Source organism: Ursus maritimus, unplaced genomic scaffold (assembly GCF_017311325.1).
Source record: "Ursus maritimus isolate PB19 unplaced genomic scaffold, ASM1731132v1 scaffold_14, whole genome shotgun sequence".
Taxonomy (NCBI): domain Eukaryota; kingdom Metazoa; phylum Chordata; class Mammalia; order Carnivora; family Ursidae; genus Ursus; species Ursus maritimus.
This window is the reverse complement of record NW_024423786.1, coordinates 20,157,826-20,177,905: the sequence shown is the minus strand read 5'-3', so window position 1 is coordinate 20,177,905 and position 20,080 is coordinate 20,157,826. Positions and strand designations below refer to the sequence as shown.

General features: G+C 42.1%; 1 protein-coding gene across 1 annotated transcript in view; it reads right to left on the bottom strand.

Annotated features, from left to right (window-relative positions):
* Positions 1-3,868: 3,868 nt before the first annotated feature.
* Positions 3,869-20,080, bottom strand: part of EIF4E3 (eukaryotic translation initiation factor 4E family member 3) — a 41,437-nt gene continuing 25,225 nt past the window's right edge. The window contains exons 3-7 of the mRNA XM_008703175.2: positions 18,235-18,329; positions 16,663-16,723; positions 14,000-14,066; positions 10,215-10,370; positions 3,869-5,886 (exon numbers count right to left, since the gene is read on the bottom strand). Coding sequence (XP_008701397.2) covers positions 5,840-5,886; positions 10,215-10,370; positions 14,000-14,066; positions 16,663-16,723; positions 18,235-18,260 — 357 coding nt within the window. The 5' untranslated portion in view covers positions 18,261-18,329 and the 3' untranslated portion in view covers positions 3,869-5,839. The remainder of the gene's footprint in view (positions 5,887-10,214; positions 10,371-13,999; positions 14,067-16,662; positions 16,724-18,234; positions 18,330-20,080) is intronic.

The window sequence follows — 20,080 nt, the reverse complement described above, 5'->3', positions numbered from 1 at the left end:
GTGCTCACCGGTCTAAGCTCTGAAATCCTTTGTGTAGTAATTTAAATGAAACTAAAATCTCAGGGAGGAGACACGCAAAGGGTATGGTAACGTGTTATTAAATGATAACTGAGTTGTTCAGATTTAAAAGCAAGCAAACACACCACGCTGCGGTTCTGAGCCATATTACCGGATTAAGGTCTGAGAAATTGGGGGGGGGGGGTTAAGGCATGCTCACAAAATTAATAGCTCTATTTGAAAACAGAAACCTTACAAGTGTTATTAAAATGTTCAAAGTCCCCATCATCATATAAGGTAAAGTGCTAAAATTAAAATTTTCACCTCTTTAAACTTTCTTCAGCAAAAAGACAAAAGGTACCATTGGTTTTCTACGGAAAACTCAGAAACGCTCATATTTACTTCCTGCTTGTTTCTCTAACACAAAGTTGACAGTTGTATAAATCTCGAACACTTGTTCCAAAATAAAAGTTTCAGGAAAATTCTCTCACTTCAACATCAGGAGTTGAAATTTTCACAAAGGAATCTTGCATTTCATTAAGTGAGTTGATGGCTCTTTTGAGGCAGCAACCCAAGCAAACATTTAACACAGATTTCTTCAACCTCATGATTTCTGAAGGACACAAAAGCATAGAATATCCAAAAGGCTATTTTATTGGATATTCTAATTAGTACATTCAACACACATATATACAATGGGACTCTAAATTTTAGCAGCAATGATGGACAAAAAAAATATTGACTTCACGATGACTTCTGATTATCAATTACATGGTTTTAGGGAATACTTACTTGATTTTTGGGACACTTCTTTGTATTAAAGAATCCCTCCACTTTAGTAATGGCTTTGCTAAGCTACGTCTAGGAGCGACAATTTTAGTGGAAACTCATTCCCAGGCTACTCTGATAGTCATTTGAACAGTTTTGCGTTATTTTACATGCAATTTTATAGCTCTATAACGTTCATTTAATCTTGTTCAATGATGCTGAACCCCAGATGCCATAAGATATTATAGAAAAGTAGTTACTGCACATATGGAGTAACTATTTTTCTGAACATTAATTTCTTTTCTCTTAACACGCTGAAATGGTATTTAGAAAAGAGAAAAGCTGCCACTCGGTGTTAAAGCTTTTATATCATGGACTTCCAGAGATGGGCTGCTCATTACAGCTGTGGTCCTAGCCTTAAAGTTCTTATCTACAAGCATCATCTTCTCAAGTCTTAGTGATAATAGCTTTCTCCAGCCTTCCTAGGGTTGTTGGTATTATAATTCCAATCAGGTCACCTGAGAGCTTGGGGGGGGGTGGGAGGCTCTCCTCATTTGTCATAGGCGGGGGTTGGATATGAGCAGGGGTTCTCAAAATGGGGTCTGAGGCACATTCACATTACAATCACTGGGGCTCTTGCTAAAAAAAGGCAGATATCTAGGCCTCCCAGACCTGGTGAATCAGAACCTCTAGGGTTGGGGCTGAAAAATGTGCATATTGATTAAGCACCCTGATGATTCTTCTGCACACTAAGGGGTGAGAAGCACTGGTCGATGATCTCGAAGGTCCCTTCCACTCTAAAATTCAAAGACTCGGTTCGTTTTCTTTTAGAAATGGAGTAGTGTCAGCAAGATGAGAGTATCTCTACAACACAAGATGGTGACTTTTAGCCTGAACGCGCTAACCTAAGTGAGAAGTGCTCACAGATTTGGATGTATATGTAAAAATAGAAAAGAGAAACAGAACAGCATAATCAGATGTGTAAAGAACCTATCTGAGCTTTCTTCCTTGTGACAGGACGAGTGGGAGAACCCACTCTCATAGCTACGCAGAAGCGCAGGTTCAAAGGGCTCTTCACCACACCTCCGTTCCCTTCTTTTCTCTCTCCACCTTCGGACCCCTCTCAGTTGTTGAGGTAATTACCCAGGCTCTTACAATCCCAAGTCGCCAAACTCTTAAGTAATTTTTAATTGGTCTGCACATATCCTTTTAAGAAATAAACTACCTACAGGCAGTCCTCTACTTTCAACTGTCGGGAGTGAAATCGCACAGAAACATACAGTCTAGGAAAAGTGGACAGCAGACTTGCATTTTTAAAGGGGAGCTCCATATTTAGAAAGCCCTTAAAAACCCAAAAACCAAACCCTAATTTTACTTCTCCCTTTGGGCACAATATTTGATGAAATATTTCTGGTATTTCCTATACGTTAGTTTATTTCGTTCTTTCTCTTCCTAACTGCTTAGAGGCTCACCAAAAGCCTAAGATTTGAGATTTTTAAAGCACATCCAGAGAGTTCTATCTTTCACACGTTTTTATTAGGTATAGGAGAGCTAAACTTCTATTGGTAGTGTCTAACCACATTTTTATAAAACCGGAAGAGCAAAATGCACTCGAATCTTAAAATAATTACACAAACATAGCTGGATAAATGATGCTGCTGGGCCAGACCCGTTGGCTGGAAGGCAGCGCCACCATGTGATCGCTCCAAATGTTGTCACTTTTGTTTAAGTAACAAAAGATGGGACCTTCTAGGAGCTGGGCTTCTCGCTGCAAAGGCCCACCTCCTGTCCCAGTCAGGTTATTTTCAAACACCAATCTGGAGCATAGCTTTAGTCACTGAGAGCCAGAGGGAGAAAATGAGAGGATATCTGATCATGGACGGGCGTATCAGTGGCCAGACGGGAACAGGTATGTAGTGCTTCATTGGGCTGAGCTGTTTGGGGGTTAGGTTGGCAGACTTCTGAGAGTTCGCAGTTTGAGGAACCTGGACTGGGTATGTAGTCTGCAGACTTTAATGCCCAGCTCCGTTGTGTGCTACCCCATGTCCTTTCACAAGGGACGGGTTTGGTCAAGGCTCTGCTAGTAGCCTGTACAGTGTGTCTACTACTCAATGATACCCAAAGTTTAGTTCATCTATAAGGTCTTAAAACTGTGTGTATGGTGTAGACGTGAGCTGAAGTCAAGAAGAGAGTTGAGAAGGAGTCAAGTTCAACTATTTAAGGTTTTATGAGAGTTGTGTTTTTCCTTTTGCTTTTTTTTTTTTTTGCTGTCAATTTTACCATGAATTTAATAGCCACATTACATTGAATGTATGTATTCACTGTAAACTACCCCCTCATTTCAGAAATGTGGAAAAGTTGGGCAGGGAATCTTTAAGTGGAGTAAGTCAACACTTTAGGAAGTGCTTACAGAAGAAAAGTGAATACAGAGACAAGTTATTTTAAGTGAGTACTATCCATCCTTTTTAAATGGGTCTAACTTCCCCAATGTAAGCAAGTGCCTGTGGTCTAATGACCTAGTATGGGACAATGGGAGGAGAAAATGCATACTGGCTCCCATCAGTGACCCTGGCTCTGCATCCAGACCTAAGGAAGGACAAAAGCGAGCAAGTCAGCTCTGTGACTTCTATACGGCTCTCTGTAGAGAGGACAGGCTGCACCTGCAAGGTCCGGACTGAAAAATCAGGATTCCCCTGCAAGTTGCCACCCACCCCACCCAAACCCCCCAGCATGGGTACAATGCCCTAAACAAAAGTCACATGCCCCAAAAGATATTTCCTTGTATCTCAAAAGAGTATTAGCTTCTTTAATCCAAGAAGGTAATGAGAGGTTTTTAGACTGATTAAATCAGCTTAGTTCATACAAAGTCTATTAGGAACTAAATATTCAATTAAAACAATTTCCAAAGCAAAATCTGACAAAATCCACTCTTAAAGTAATTTAGATAATAGGTTCTTAACATTTGGCAAATTAAATCCTTCTCACAGTTGGTATTTTCCGCGGGGTCAGAAATAGGTGCAGAAGTTCTCTGGGACAAAAATCTACTTTGTGCATTAAGCCATGTGCCACAATCATAAACAACAGAAACTCGAGAACATTAATGTAAGCCTAGCATTCCTATTTATTTTTTTTTCTTCAAAGGCTACACACATGCAGAAGCTGAACATGTCATCACAATGCTTTAAATAAAGTTCAATAAAAATAAAAATACTTCAAAATCCATTTACTTATGGAAATATATATGACAATTAAAATGAAGGTCGGTCAATCATTCTTTTTTTTTCTAATCTATCAGAAAAATACTTATATTATAAAAAAGAATTTAAGTTCATGTTCAGAATAATTTTTTAAAAATCCTTGATCAATAATTTAAAAATAAGTTGGGTGTTAGTACAATGTTTAGAGAAGCAAATTCCAGGCTTTTGAAAAAGGGGTCTGACATCCTTATACCTCATTCTGAAATCACTGAAGAAACTCAGTTTAGAAACAAAGGAGTTTTTTCAACCACGATCATTGAGATTATGGTTGATGTGATTACTAACGCAAGTGAAGGGTACAGCTTTTATAAATAGATATCGTTGAAAGTCCTTTAAAATGTTCGAACGGAGAATTTTATTTACAAACACAGGCTGGAGGCTGGAAGCGGCCCCACCTCTCTCTGCTGGTCAATACTGCAAGAGGGATTAAAAATCCTGGGTACAACAAAGTTCTGCGCACTGGGCCCTTTCTGTGAAATGTGTAAGTGTGCACGAGCTCCCTGGACTCAGAAAAAGCCAGCAGGAGGAAGTGTCTTCAAATGGCCCTGCCTTTTTCAGGTAAAAGCAGTAGGAGGCTTGGCAGAGTCAAGAGAGGGAAATTGGCACATTTTTGAAAGAGTCTCAGTGTTCCAGAGGGTGGCCATTTCCTTCTACTAAAACCGGTTATTTCTTTGGTAACATAATACAATATATATCAACAATTCCAAAAATTAATATCAACAGAATGCACTCAACGTTCCACTTTGCCAATGTTCACATTCATCCTGGAAATGAGATTTATCTTGCTGCTCCTAAATGAAAAAGGCAGGGGAGAGCTGCCCAGGCAGGAGGACTACTGATTATTGGAAATGACATATAGTGTGAGCAGGAAAAAGGGATAATCTAACAAAGTGTGTTCGAATGGATTTGGAAAGCCCTAAGTGGGCACACACACCCAAAATTCAGAAGCAGCTTTAATGCAAACAGTTAAAATATCACCACCTCTTCAAATCAGAAATACAAGGTCTCCTACCAGGAGAAATCCATTGCTAGCGCTCTATGCCTATCCTTTGAGAAGGCCAAATTGAAATTCTGGTTAGAAATACTTCCACAGAGGGCGTGAAGACCTAGAGTTGGATTTATATCCTGAAATACTCAACTATGATTATAGTTTTCATGTTAGGCAACCCAACTATTATTTTCCTTTTATCACTAAAAAAAAAAAAAAAAAAGTTTAAAAAGGAAAAATAAAAGATGTGTGCGCTGTCAGTGCAAAATCAGATTAAGTATGGTTTTTCTTTTCCCTGGGACAGAAAAAAACAATGCCCAGTGCACAGTGTGTAGGAATGTGTCACAACAAATAATCAAGACAGGTTTCACCAAGCTAGTATTCCTCCAAGTACAGTGTGGTTTTCAAAAGCAGTATTGTCACGATTAGGCATATTCTCATTAACTAGGTACAGCAGAGCTACTTAAAGGGAAACCGATTTCTTATGCCTCAATGAAAGGGGAGTGTAGAAAACAATAATTAGACTGAATAAGGAAATTTAAAAGGACCCCCCCAAAAAAAACCCCAGAGTGAAAAGAACAGAGAATTTAGAAAGCAAAAAAAAAAAAAAAAAAAAAAAAAGCAAGTAATGTGACCGTAGAAACCCACACAGTTCCCCCCCACCCCACCTGCCACTTTGAGCCCTAATTGCCCCATCTGCAAGGACAGAAACCCACTCTAAATGGACCAGCATCGGGCTTCGGCAAGTCTTCTCTTCACTCTCCCTCCTGTTAAGACCGTTTCCAAAACCAATCAGCAAAGGACAAAGAATTCTTTACACAGTGTGCAATTAGTGTTTTCCACGTCCACCTTCAAAAGCATGATGCTCTTCATGGGCTAAAGGACAGAAAAAAACAAAAAAGAAAAAAAGGAAAGAAAACTTTAAGCAAAGGATGGGGCAACCCTTCTCTAAGGCATCTCATTCAGTTTCCCCAAAGGCTGGCAAGAACGCAAATACCTTTTTGTGCCAGTAACTGTTAGCTAAGGCGTGCATTTCCTGAGAAACGTAATCATGAAAATTAAAACAAGGAATAAACAAGCAATGGGCATGCTGCCTGTTTCTTCTCGCTGTGCCGGGAGGATGAGTAATCCCCACGAGATGAAGAGACTATGTGGGGCCTCCAATGCTATGGGCGGGGGATTGTGCCCCGCGGGATGCATGGGGTGGGGGGACCCAATGTTACCCATGCCAGGACCATGCAGGGACCTATCTTTAGAAATAAAATCAAACAAAAACAAAGCAAAGAACAACACAAGGGGGTAAGCAATCCTATCACACCCCCCACCTCTGAGCACCCTCTGTGGGAAATGAAATTTCATAAAACGGATGGCTCTTTTATTTTTTCATCATGTTTAAAAAATTTTTTTTTCTGGTCCTGTTGTCTGGCTTGCAAAACCATGAGTTACAGTTAGGGACCCTAGAATAAAAAAATTGCGCTATCAAAAATATCTTTCAAAGACTTAAAATTTTATAAAGTAGAAGTGGGAAATGAGACATTCATAATATATATAACATTTTCTCCAAGGCAAAAAAGGTCAAGGGTGAAAGTCCACTTCCTGGAATCTGACTAACCATCATCGTGACGCTAGGGCAGATCCTCTTCTCTCAAGGGGAAAAGTCGCTGGGGCTTGGGTCTGATAAAGCTGAAGGCAACTCAGAACTTCCTACACCCTCCCCCCATGGGCAGTGAATGATGTCCCAGGAAGGCACGGATGGGCTGGCTCATTTCACCTGTCAAGCCCCTCCCATTTCTCTGTTTTTAATAGACACTAAATTCTTCAGACTAGTGTCTGAAGGGGTGACTTCGGTGGGCAAAGGGACCATTTCCCCTTCATCCTGGATGTTTGCCCCAACCTGTTCTTCACGTGGATAAAATCCTGGGGGAAGTACGCCGACAGCTCCCAGGGTTACCGTGAGTTGGCCCAATTCCTAAGGAGAGCCTACAATCCAAAATGATTTAACTGAATGCTTCTCACATGTAGAACTTTACAAATACTTCACCTTTTTTTTTTTCTCTTTAAAACAGATTTTTAGGGCTGGTACCGAAGCAAGCATGCTCTGTTCTGCAGTAAAATACACAGTGCTGCGGGGTCAAGTGAAGGAGGCCCAGACGTCTTAGCGACACTGGGCTCCACGGGATAAATCAAGAGATAGGGACTGTCCGGAAATTGTCATTACTCTGAATGTAAGGGACAGGCTGAGGCGGTCATGGCTGAGATCCTGAAGTCCTGTCCCTGAGGGGCTATGGAGCTAGCAAAATAGAACACTCAGAACTGGGGGAGTCCTGTGAGACAGAAGTTCTTCCAGCCTTGGGTGAGCCTTGATGGAAAGAGAATATAGGATTCTCGAAACCAGGAGTCCAGAGGACTTGCTCCCGAAAGGGGCAGAGAGTAGATATTTTACGCTCTGCAGGCCACACGGTCTCTGTCCCAATGATGAACGCTGCCACCGTTAGCACGAACGCAGCCACACACGGTATGTGCACAAACGGGCGCCACTGGTGCCGATACACTTTATCTATATATGGACACGGAAATCTGAATTTCATACAATTTTCATGTGTTACAAAATGTCGTTCCTCCCTTGATTTTTTCCAACCACTTAAAAATGTGAAAACCTTTCTTAGCGGCAGCCCTACCAAAGAAGGCAAGGAGGGGGCAGATTTGGCAAAAGGTTCAGAGTGTGCCAACCTCTGCTCTGAGTAATTCTCCCATCAGAAAAGATGTCATTCAGCTGCTCTGAAGAACGTAAGGAATGGGTGTGGGGGGAAGGGTAGCACTGGGGTGGGGGGAAGGGTCTCTGTACATTGTGAGTGTCTCTGTCAAATAATTAATCTTCCAAATCCTGTATAACTTAACAACAGCCCACGCCTCCTGTCCCCTGCTGGGGGCCTTGACCGAATATGCTTGGGCTCTTTCTACGTGGAAAATCCACCGTGTCACCTGGCTTGTGCACCCTTGTGAATACTTACACCAGGATCCTATTAACAAGACAGAATAAAAGCATGGAGTTGGCCATTTCTAACTTAGCTCACCCTACGACTGTTCTTCATCATGCTGTGAGTAAGATTTCTGCCCGAACCTCATTTTCCCAAATCGATTCTGCAGCACGTGGTGTATAATAATCCTACTGAGTAAAGGACTGCCTGCTTTATATAAAATAAAGAGAATTGCTTGTTTTTTCCAATTCAAATTTTTATTTGAATAATCTTTGAGTCTTTAAATGTTAATTTATGCCATTAAAATATGGATTTCTACGGAGACCCTAGCCAGTTCTGCATTACTCACAAACTTCACAATGGCATCTATCTTTAGGGCATCTATTCAGCTTGATTCAACCGGCCAGGTTGCAACTTCTGCCCCTTATTTGGCGTGCCCTCCCCCATCCCCCCCAAGCCATCACAACAACTAAGCAGTGACTCATCCTTGTTCAGTCTTACCTGATTATTACCACCGCCCTAACAACGAGCCTAACCACTCTGTGGCTTAATTTTCTAGTGAAATACTCCTATCATCTTGGACCTGCTGCTAACCGTGTTACTTGGAAATTTAATCAGAGAATTTTGAAGTAGAAGGAACCTTGGAGATCATTTAAGACCAACCTCCTCAATATTTTGATGAGAAAGTAAAAGGAGGAGAAGGTGTGACCTGCTCGAGGTCACACAGTGGAAGGGCAACAAAAATTCAGAGTGCCTGACTTGATGATTCCAAATTGCTTCTCTCCTCTTTGGAGTCAAACATGGAGCTGGCTCAAAGGTGGTAAAGAATGCTGTAGCCCCATTCATAAATGGCCATGAAACACTCTTCCCTCCAGAGAGTTAGTCTTGTGAAGTAGAAAAACAAAAAAGGCCCTGGGTGACCTTTCAATTAATATCTGGGTTGAAAATACAATTAATGTTCCCCAAGGACTGAAAATTGCATCTACAAATGTGCAATTTCCACACTGCACAGCCAAGAATCAACTTCTGCAGGGCCATCTTTCTGTCTCTTGTATTTAAACTCTCATTTAAGATTCAGAAGCTAAGCACCTGCTGAATATCTGCAGAGAACATATCAGTCTCATTGCTTAAAATCTAAATCATTTGGCCTGTGATTTTATGATTCCTTCGAGGGAGGCCTTTGTTTTAATAACCTCTATCATAGCAAGACAATCCCACAAGAACATTTGATTTTTTTTCCTCCTTTTCGGCAAGGGGCTGGGAAAAGTGAAACAAGAATGGAGCGTATTTCAATAAGACTAAGATGCACTCCCCTCCCCACCTGGGAAGACCCCTGGAATCAATAATACATCATAGCTTAATTGGGAACCTTTTATTTTTCTTTCTTTGTAATTGTAAAATAATACTTATCATCAAAGGCATCTTAGAGTCAATGAAATACTACACAGTTAAAAGAAATTGGGTATTGACTCTTGGAATGGTTTGGGAAATAGGAATTTATCAGATGTGTATGTGGGGCTGTCAATACTTTTCTTGAACTCACTGTTGAAAGCGTAACCTGCAGTTTGACTTACCAAACATTGGTTTAATAGCACTAAGCTGTTTTCATTATGAAAAAGATGACTTTTTCAAAAGAGCACACAAAAGCAATGAACATGAATCATGATGGAAACAATGGGTCCACACACCTATTCATACTGTTAACATTTCACCACTGTGCGTGAATTCTCTTTCGCTCTGTGTCACGGTCTTCCGTAATGAGGAAGTATTAGCATTTCAGTAGAACATTCAATCACCCCTATGCTCAGAACAAGTTCCTCCACAAATACAGATGTTATACATTATAAATTCCTGTTTATGAAGGGATGATTGAATATCTACCTGCCAGCTCATATAATAACATTTTTGTTATTGTTGCTTCAAATAGAAGGTATTTTTTTTTCTGAGGATGACAAATTTAAGATCAGATTCAAATTTTTGAAATAACAAGCACAATACATATCACCTTTTCTGATCCATGTGTTTAGGTGACAATAAAATCTCATTTTAATTTCTTGAAACTGACCTTTTTTTTTTTAAACACTTATGTGTATTTTAGTGAATTACTTTCTGGATTATATAGAATTTTGAGTGATTCTGCCTTCACCCCATTTGCAACATAGTCTCTATCTTTAAAAGTAATGATAGAATAAGCTAGAAAGTAATAACCGAAAATAAAGCACTTACGTTTATAAAATACTGCTTTAAAAGATATGTGGGGCAGAAGTTCATAGATCTTTTCTAACACGGTCGCTTCACCCACTAAAGAGGCGTTTACATTCCAGACTTGGACGACATCTTCCCGGTCCCGAACGCTGACACTGACTCCTATGACTTCGTCATCTGAGGGGAAGGCAGGGAAGAGAGAAATGAGTGATACTTCCAAGTCTGTCTGCATTGCTTTTTAAGCACTTATCGTCTTAGCTGTAAATTATGGATAAGATAATAAAAAGAAAGTGGCACAAGAGAACATGTAATAAATACCGTTTCTAAGGGGAACCGCTGGACAAAAAGCAAGTTAGTGGACAAAAGCTGCAACAGGCACATCACATTTACCCAGGGACTTAGATAAACATCATGTTCCAGCCAAACGAATTTTCCAGATAAGTAATTTATCCTTTTTAACATGTTACCAAAGCTTTCTGACTTAGTCTGTTTTGATGAGACTTCTTCTAAAATGGGTTGCATAATGCTCTGTCCTCTGAAAGCCAAGTGAACTCAAATGAACTTTTCCTCGATGCTTGACTGTCTTTGTTAAGAACAGCAAGTATTTCTCCTGACTTCCTGCCAAGTGTTCAGGGATCATGGGGTGGTTAGTGCTATTTGCCCCAATACTAACTGGACCCAGACTGTGTGCTCCAAGCAGCTCATTCCGTTTTTGTGTGGTTTGCTTGTCTGCTCCTTCCCTTTTCATTCTTTCTGCTCTCCAGTGCTTCTCTCTGGCCATTCCCCTCCAGGTTTTGGCATTTCGAACTTTGGGCTAGAGAACCGGTGACCATCTGTGAGCACCGTATATAAAGGGAGAGTAAATATCTTCTGAGTGTGGCTCTGCTATTCTAGGACTTCTGTGAATGGACATTAAAGCATTCATTGATACCGATGAATGTAGGTCTTTTATTTATTTTTAACTAAATTCTGAGGTGGGGGCCACTCTGTAGATATTTGAGAATGGTGGCTAGATAAGGAAGGTTCTGTACCGTCATATGCTTCCTTGCACCCACTTTGTGTATGTTAATTTGTGGCAAAATGACAGGAATAAAGGGTTCTGACTCCTGGTTTATGTGCTCATGTCATATTAATGAGACAGGGTCAGCTCTCTGTATTTGCATGCTCAGCATTTATAAGTAAAATGCGAAAGAAGAGCATTATCAAAATTAGGGAATTTTGCTTTAGTTAATATGCTTTGTCTAATTTGCCTAATTTGCTCTAAATCTGTACATCTGAATATTTATACCATCAATTTTTCCAATTGTCTTCTGGGGGTTAAAACATTCTAGTATTCTTTTTTTTTTTTTTCAAGATTTTATTTACTTATTTGACAGAGAGAGAGACCGCCAATGAGAGAGGGAACACAAGCAGGGGGAGTGGGAGAGGAAGAAGCAGGCTCCCAGCGGAGGAACCTGATGCGGGGCTCGATCCCATAACGCAGGGTCACGCCTGAGCCGAAGGCAGACGCTTAACGACTGAGCCACCCAAGCGCCCCTAAAACATTCTAGTATTCTGATACAATCTAAAAAAGGGTACATCTAATTTACTAAAGGAATTCATCTTTAGTAAAATAATTCCTTTGTTTCCTCCTTCCTCCCTTCCCCTCCTTCATTCCCACCCTCCCTCCCTTCTTTCCTTCTAAATGTGTATGACTTGACACTAAATGATGCCATTTACATCAACGTTTGAAAACAGGCAAAATCGGCTTATGGCATCAGAAGCCAGATTGGTGGCCACCTTTGGAGGAAGGGAGGGCAAGGAGGGATTCTGGGGGGTGAGTAACGTTCTGCTTGCTCCCTGATCTGGATGTAATTATGGGGATCTGTTGACTCTGACTATTTATCAAGCTGTACACGTCATGACAATTTGTGTACTTTTCAGTATATATGTCACATTTAAATCAAAATTTCCAAAAAATAAATAGGACCTGGTCCCGGCCACCCCTTAGCCAAGAGAAAAACTTTGTTGCATCAAAAATTTTGTTTTAGTTCAGGTTTCTTATTTTTGAATTTACGCCTTCAATGGCACTTGCTCTAGCTCACCACCAGAACTTCTATGTGAGTGGAAAATCAGCGGGTGAAGAGGGAAGCACCGCACATTCCATTTTCATTACCATTTTCAAGAATGGCCATGAAGACACTAGGTCAGCCTTTTAGGGAAAAACATCAGCATTCTCCAGTCTTTGGGGATGGCCCATTTCTCCACTATTGGCCAGAGGGTGCTGTAATTGATGGCTGCTGGATGTGCTGAGCCATCAGGATTTCAGTTTGGCTTGGCTTTTGGTAACTAGGTGGCTCCTACTAGCATAGCACTTTCAGAAGCAGCGTGGTAAAAGGCTGCAACTCTTATGCAAAGGCAGATCCGTCAGCAATCATGTAATATTCATAAGTAGAATCGACCAGCAAAACCCTAATTATTTTAGGGTGCTGGCAGCATAAGAGCTAGGAGGAGCCACTGTTTAGGGAAGGGGGAAGTGAGGCCCAGAGAGACTGGCTGACTTGCTTCAGGTGGCAGAGCGGGGGCAATGGAAGAGCTAATGCTTAACAGACAGTTAATGGTGCACTGGTTTCCTAACTCAACCACGGAACAACAGGCCTTCTTTACTCAATCGTGCCTGTTTATTATTACTTAGACTATTTTCCCTGGTTCTGGAAACAGGAATAATTCGCACAGGAAACTTCCTCTCCCAGGGATTTATGTGTTTAGAATTATATCTACGACACATTTTTGGCTCCATATTGTGAAGTTGCTGACTATTCCCTGTTAAAACAGAAGGAATCTGTACTTTTTAGACAATTTCATCTTAACCCAGGTTTTGTCTTAAGGGAACGAAAGCTGGTGTAATAAGGAAGCAAAACAAAAGGAGAATTATGGAAACACTAGTAGGTGAATTTGAAGCTTGCCACGGCAGTGACTCGGCCTGGGGGGAGGGGGAAGATAGCACCATCTAAGACATCTGGGGACTCATTAATCAGTACTAATTAGCTAAGGAGAAAAATGTTTAACTGAAAGCTGAACAGGTAAAGTGTTATTCTAAATGTTACGCCAGAAGCCTTCTGCAGGAACTAGCCGGGAAGAAAACAAAACATTAAATAAGCAAATCAATTCTTCTCCTCTTTGAGTGGTTTCATGATAGAAACAAAGCAAAATAAAAATGGACTTCCGGAGGCTCTGAGAAATTCACTCAGTATTTGAAAATGCCTGAGGACCTTCTGTTTGAGCTTCAGTTGTGGGGTTCCAAGTCCTAATGGGGAGTACCTCCCCGCCGAGCCTCTTTAAGTGTCTTTGAGCAGGGGCCCAACAGCGGGACAGGAGTAAGGGAGAAAAACAAGAGGTACAGAAGGGACTGTGCTGTCCTAACTCCACACTCCACTAGACACCACGTACCCCTCTGGAAGAATTGGAATGAGCAACCTACCCCAAATTGTATTAAGAACCAACCGATACCAAATTTTCTTTTCTTTTCTTTTTGCCTAATGATTTTGGACAGATGTTTGTGGATACTATTAAGATGAGGTACGTGGGGAAAAATATATGTACATATACATGTGTACGTACATATAACACACATAAATATGTACCTGTACATACGCATATGACACGAAATGCCATAACCACATGAAAAAAACCCTATAACTTCACAGTTACCGAGTAAAGAACTTTGAAACATGTCAAAAGTCAAACACACAGAAACAAACGTGTCCAAGTGACAAGCACAAGCCAAGCACACACGAGCAGGTGACCGACGGCGTGGGCTTCTTTACCTGCAGCGGCACAGTCTGTGAACTGTTCCCCGATTGTCGCTAACAACAACTCTTTCCAAACTGTGGACTGGCATGGGAAAAGAATAAAAAACAGCAAACAAAACCAAAAAAAATAAATCAAACAAACAAAAAAACAAAAAAAGCAAAAAAAAAAAAAAAACCCAAAAACAACACATATATTTTTAGACAAGTATCTTCAGGAGCTAAACAGGTCACATTTTCTTCAGCTTCACATGCACTGTTCATGCCCGTTATTTGGAGCCCACAGACATCCCCAGATCACAGGTGTCAACACTCACAATAGTGGCATATACTGTATTGTTTTACAGGTAACTTTACACAGATAGATACGAGGGATTCAAAGTCATAAACGTTGTGTCTATAAAACTTTGTGTCCAAAGCCGCAGAGCCGATCTCTAGTGAAACCCTGATGAAGTTGAAAACATATGGGTGGGTAATGCTTTCAAATGACTTATAATGTTCCAATTCCTTTAGCTTTCACTGATTCAAAATGTATCAACATTTTATAGTTGAATGCTATTAGTAAAATCCTTCTCTCCCAAACCCTCCCTGCCCTGTTTTTCTTGCAGTTTATGAGGTACTTAAAAGGTTACCACAGTGATGAGCACTTAAGGAACTTTCTGGTTTAGTGAATGCTAGAGACTTGCAAATTTCCATCCGCCAGAGACAGACTGTTTCTGTTAAGGGGGAGAACGTGCTGTGTGTATGCATGCATGCGTCTCTCTGGAAAAATCGGTACATGTTCCCATCCACCTTCTGCAAGTGAGAAACCTGGAGTCCCTTCTACCCGAGACCTACGAAGGCCATCCAGTCCACAGCCAGCATGCACTCACGGGTAGCTGGAGGCCTAAAAGTTCTTCCAGTTATTCCCCCTCGAAAAGTTCTTAGTCCCATTTATCTTCTTTGCCAGAGTTCACAGGCCCTGAACTCTCCCAGAACTGGGTGTGAATCCTGCCAGGCTGCTTAGTCTGTGAGCAGACAGGTTATCAACCCCTGGGCGTGTATCAGTTTCCTCAGGCGAGCAGGGAATAACAAGGGGCTGACCTCCCAGGGTTGTTGTCACCATGAAATTAGTCAACAAGGGCATTCAAAGGGCTTAGCATTGTGACTGCAGCAAAAAATGCTAACATTTAAGATCCGTTCCATAAATAGCTTGCATGTTTGCTCTATGCCAGGTGCTCACTACATATTAACTATTAATAATTGGGTTTATTACTATGTTCTAATAAACTGAAAGCAGCCTAGCTGAATTTTTAACCAAGATGATAGCAGTTAAGCACTGTGACCCTTCACTCTCGAGGAGGATTTTATTTTCCCTTTTCTAGATGCTCCCTTTGGCTCTGCTGGTCTCCCTTCTGGAAATCGCCCTCCCCATTCTCTATGTCCCACCTGCGGTGCCTTACACTGTTCATGATGAAGCTGAGGGCGTTGCAAGGAAGTGAGGGAAAGGGCAAGTTCCCTCCCCCCTTGTGACATCAGACGAGCTTGGCCCACCAGACTCCCACTCCTCCACAACTGACAGTGCGTGAAGAGGACACTTGGACAGACGTGAATGTGCTATTATTTGTGACTGCAGATGGCCAAGGAGAGAAAGGGCAAATGTGCCCGCCAGCTACTGCTCCCCAAAAGCTGACATCACAACTGTTTCTAAACCAGAACTCAAAGTCTGGTGTGAGTCAGTAAAGCACATGAAAAGGAAATCGTCCTCTCATTGAAATTAAAAACAACGTACGTTCTCTCCTTTTAAAGGGGGGCCAGGAGGAGCTTCGCGGCCTTACCTGGTTGTTGGCCCCCCTGACATTTTTTATGAAAGCCAAATAACAGGCAAATCCTGGAGCTCTGCATCTTGATGACAGTCTGCATCATTAACAAATAAATCTGGTCACATCTTTAGGTTTTGTATTTATGGGGAAATGACTCAAACCTATGGGTCTCTGGAGACACTGTAATTCTTTGAGCTTATCCACATGAAAGAAACCATGAAAAGGTGACTCGGGTAGCTTCTGCCCTTTCATCCATTTTCAAAGAAGCGTTTTGGTTTCCCAAAGCTTAAGAATGGGTTTGAATGTTCACTTTTAGTCAGTATGATAAATTCGAGCCTATTCCAGAAAATCTTGGTTCCTGAGGCTTGGCCACTAGAAACCAGTTGTCTCAGCAGGTCACCCTACCAAACAGGCTCTCGCCAGTCCCACAGGGAGTCTGGGCAGGGCCTCACACGAAACGCCCCCAACTGGTAAGATGCATGGCCTCCCACGCATCCCCTGTCCCCGCACCAAGTTCAGTGGAGTAAGGGCAAGCCTTTGGTGGGCAGGAATCTGCTTCTCACTATGTATACCAATTTCCACAAGTTAGTCATGGCTGGTGAGGAAATGACTGCCATCACCAGCCTTTCTGTAAAGTTTAGAAGTGCGTAGCTCTTCAGAATTTACGATACAGTCCCACTGCTGCATCATTTCTATAGAGAAACACCATACCACATTTTCAAGGTGACACTATGAGCTGGAAAATCACGAAGGTCAGAACAGATGCTCTCACCCCCAGTCCTGTTCTGAGACGACCAAGTGGACTGCCTAAAAAGCATGAGATGGTCACCAACAGCCCCAACCTTAGCCAGCTCTAGAAGAGGACCAGAACAAGCCTACCGTGCTGTCCTTGGGGACTTTCATCTTCCATACGCCTCCCTTTGCATTACTCTCCTCTTCCCTGGATAGAGACCGAGGTTTAAAATTATACTCAAGGATTAAGTAATTCTACATGCATTTAGTTTAACCACAGATGGCATTAAAAACAACAAACAATGGAGCATTCTTCAATAAACTCTCCCTCAGCCTTTTACTGGAAAAGGAAGCAGACGAAAGAAAAAGAAATGGGGTGGAGATGGGGAGGGAAGAAAGTGGGATTCAGTGGCCACAATGGCAGGGGTGGCAATGGGCGACCAGCTTCTCACCCTGAAGGAGGTGATGAGAGGTTCCCTGTGCTATCTGGGGATGGACAAATTAATACAAGTACTTTATATGTGTGAAGGTCTTTATGTTGCAGTACCACATTCATGGCATTGCCTTGTCTGATTCCTGTATCAACCACGCACTGTATGCCTAATAAGAGACTCGGCCCCTGTGGTGGGCATCCGCCGTGTTTTCCTGTTTAGTATATGCTTGCTCGTCTGGTAAAAGTAACCCAATTTCCCTTTAAGGAACTATTTGTCCCCTACTTTTATGTTGGACCCATTCCAACAGGGTTGACTCTGCATCCTAGCCTCAAAGATGGGCTTATGACCCAGGTTTGCCTATGAAAATACTGTCTCTTTCTAGTCCTTGTAAGTGGCCAGAGATGTAAAGGGCCCATGGTGGGCCAATGACAGCCAGCCCTGGCATCTCATGAGGTCTGGTGAAGGTTGACAGTGATACACTTGTAGGGTGTAACACTGCAGCTCACGAGAGCCATTCTGCCACCACGAACGGGAGAACCTGTCTGAAAAACTACACCAACTCAGAGGCAAGCAAATCTAATCTGATAGACAGCATCAGATTCCTAATAACATCTGAGCGCTCAGGTATGGCAGAGATCAGCCCCAGCAGTGGACAGCGCAGTTACTTAGCACAGTTGAGGGACACGATATAAGAATTTATTACTAATTGGGACTCCAGCCTAAGCAAACAGACTCATTGCCCGCCATGCTGATCACTACACCAAGCTATTTAAAGAAGGATCCCTTCCTCTAGACCCCAGGCCGTGCTGTGACCTGTCTCCCACACTTTCTATGGGGTCCAGGGGAGAGATGTGTCTGAGGTTCAACGGTCCAGCAGACGTGGATACCCCCTCTGTTCCTCTCATCTCCCACCAGCCTAGATGCTTCTACACTCCACTGTCTAGGTCATCATCGTGCAAATGAAAGAACAAACCAAATGCAGCACCACCCCATACGAAGAGCTGCATCATAACTTTGGCGTGCAAACAACGACCCATTTTTGGTGAGACCACAATGGGGTGTTCAGTGGGGAACACTGAGAAACCTACTCATCACCGTGGAGCCCGGGGTAAAGGGGAAAGTGGGCAGCGGCTTCCTTCATAATTAAGTAAGAGCTAAAATTACTTTCCATCGTTACCAGGAGAAAATGACTTTGGCATTCCAATTTGGCAGGACGTAAATATTTTATGAGGTTCACAACCATTTGCCTCCCACCTTAACCTCAAATTACAAGTGAGACACTTACCAAAGTGGTCGCCTCTCTCCTCTCATTAAATGATAACTACATCTCAGAGGCAGGCTAGTCACAGGAGGGATGTTATTGTACACACTCCAGAATATCTTCAAAAGAAAAACACTTTGTTTACTACCCAGTATTGATTTACTATGCTGCTAGATTATAAAATTAATGCATTAAAAAAAATCAGTTCTCATTAAGTCCTATCCATTTGAAATAGATTTTCTTTTCAGTGATCTTTCCAGTTTTCTGCAAGAAAATGTCACATAGCACTCAAGAACGCTCCCTGCTGATGTTGGGCCAAGTTCTATCCTTCACAGGAAGCTATGGTTATGAAGCAAACCTCCCTAGGCAACGTTTCTCTGTGTAAAACCGGGCGAGGACCTTGCTATTGACTTTTCCGGCAGGTGGAGGGCATCTAATACAGACCTGAGAGCTGAATATATGTAATGAACCTTGTTTCCTTATGACACAGACTGCCTTCTTTCTAACCTCAGAAGGAGACTGTTCCACTTTGGATTAGGGGATGGCTTACGGAGGAGGAGGCAAAGAGAGATCCCCTTATGCACTCTCTCCTTTCCTTTCCCCTCCTAGAAGGAACACGCAACAGCTCAGTTACTAAAGCAACAAGTGGCCCAAAGTGTAGGTCTGCATGTGTGTGTCCTCCCCAAATTCATATACTGAAACCCTAACATCCAACACGGTGGTATGAGGAGGTGTGATCTTTGGGAGGTAATCAGGTCATAAGGATAGAGCCCCCACGATGAGATTAGTGTCCCGACAAGAAAAGAAAGAGAATAAGCCCTCTTTCCCTCTCTGATGTGAGGAGACAACAAGAACATAGCTCTCTGTCTATAAACCAGGAAGATGACCTGTACCAGAGTCCAACCATGCAAGCACCCTGATCTTGGACTTCTAGCCTCCAGAACTGCAAGAAATCAATATCTATCGTTTAAGCCCCTGCCCCGTCTACAGCATTCTCGTAGAGCAACTGGAGCTAACTCAGACACAGGGTGGCTGGTGGACAAAACCAGATTATATAAAAATAAGAGAAGAAGAGTGGTTAATAACAGTGGTTAATAACAGTGGCTTTGGTCTACGAACTTTCACACATGCATGCCATCTATCTCACCGACAACTCACTGGGGGGACAGTCATTATGCTTATGTTATACATAAGGAATGCAGTCACAGACACTAATCTGTCGAAGAGTCAGTGTTTGGTATGACTACTAGGAGTAGGACGAGGTTTGGCTTTACAAATAAGAAAGCCCTTCCCAGAGTGTTTGGAATGGGCCATCGTACCACTATATTGTGAACTCCGTGCACAGAATTACTACACAAGCAAGAAATATCACTCTGTGCGGTAGGGTAAGTAGAGGGTGTCTGGCTGGGTCTACTAGTAGATCTGAGGAAAACAGCACAAGCAGCAGAACAACTAGAAAAATAAATCCTAGGGCCTCCGTAAGGGAGTAACATCAGTGGAATGAAATTTCAATGTACGCTGAATGGTAATCCTTGGCAGTTGTCTGAGACTGTGTGGTATAAAAATTAAAGCCTGATTAATTGCCAGGAAAGCAACAATGAAATGTAAGATAAAACTGAAATCAGAAAACCACCTGACAGTAGACTGATCAAGAATACCTTGATCCCTTATAGTAAAGTGGCACCACATATGGAATAGCTGAAAATAGGTTAGTAGTAACAGCAGGTCCTCAAAGAGGTGTATCTGTCCTTATGGAGGTATTTACCCGATAAACGGTTTGCCATCAGTGCAAATGATAACATGACTCCAGCATTGGTCTGTGGTGTAAGTGTGAACAGACAGAGGTGGAATTTGAAGCCGAACAGTTGGA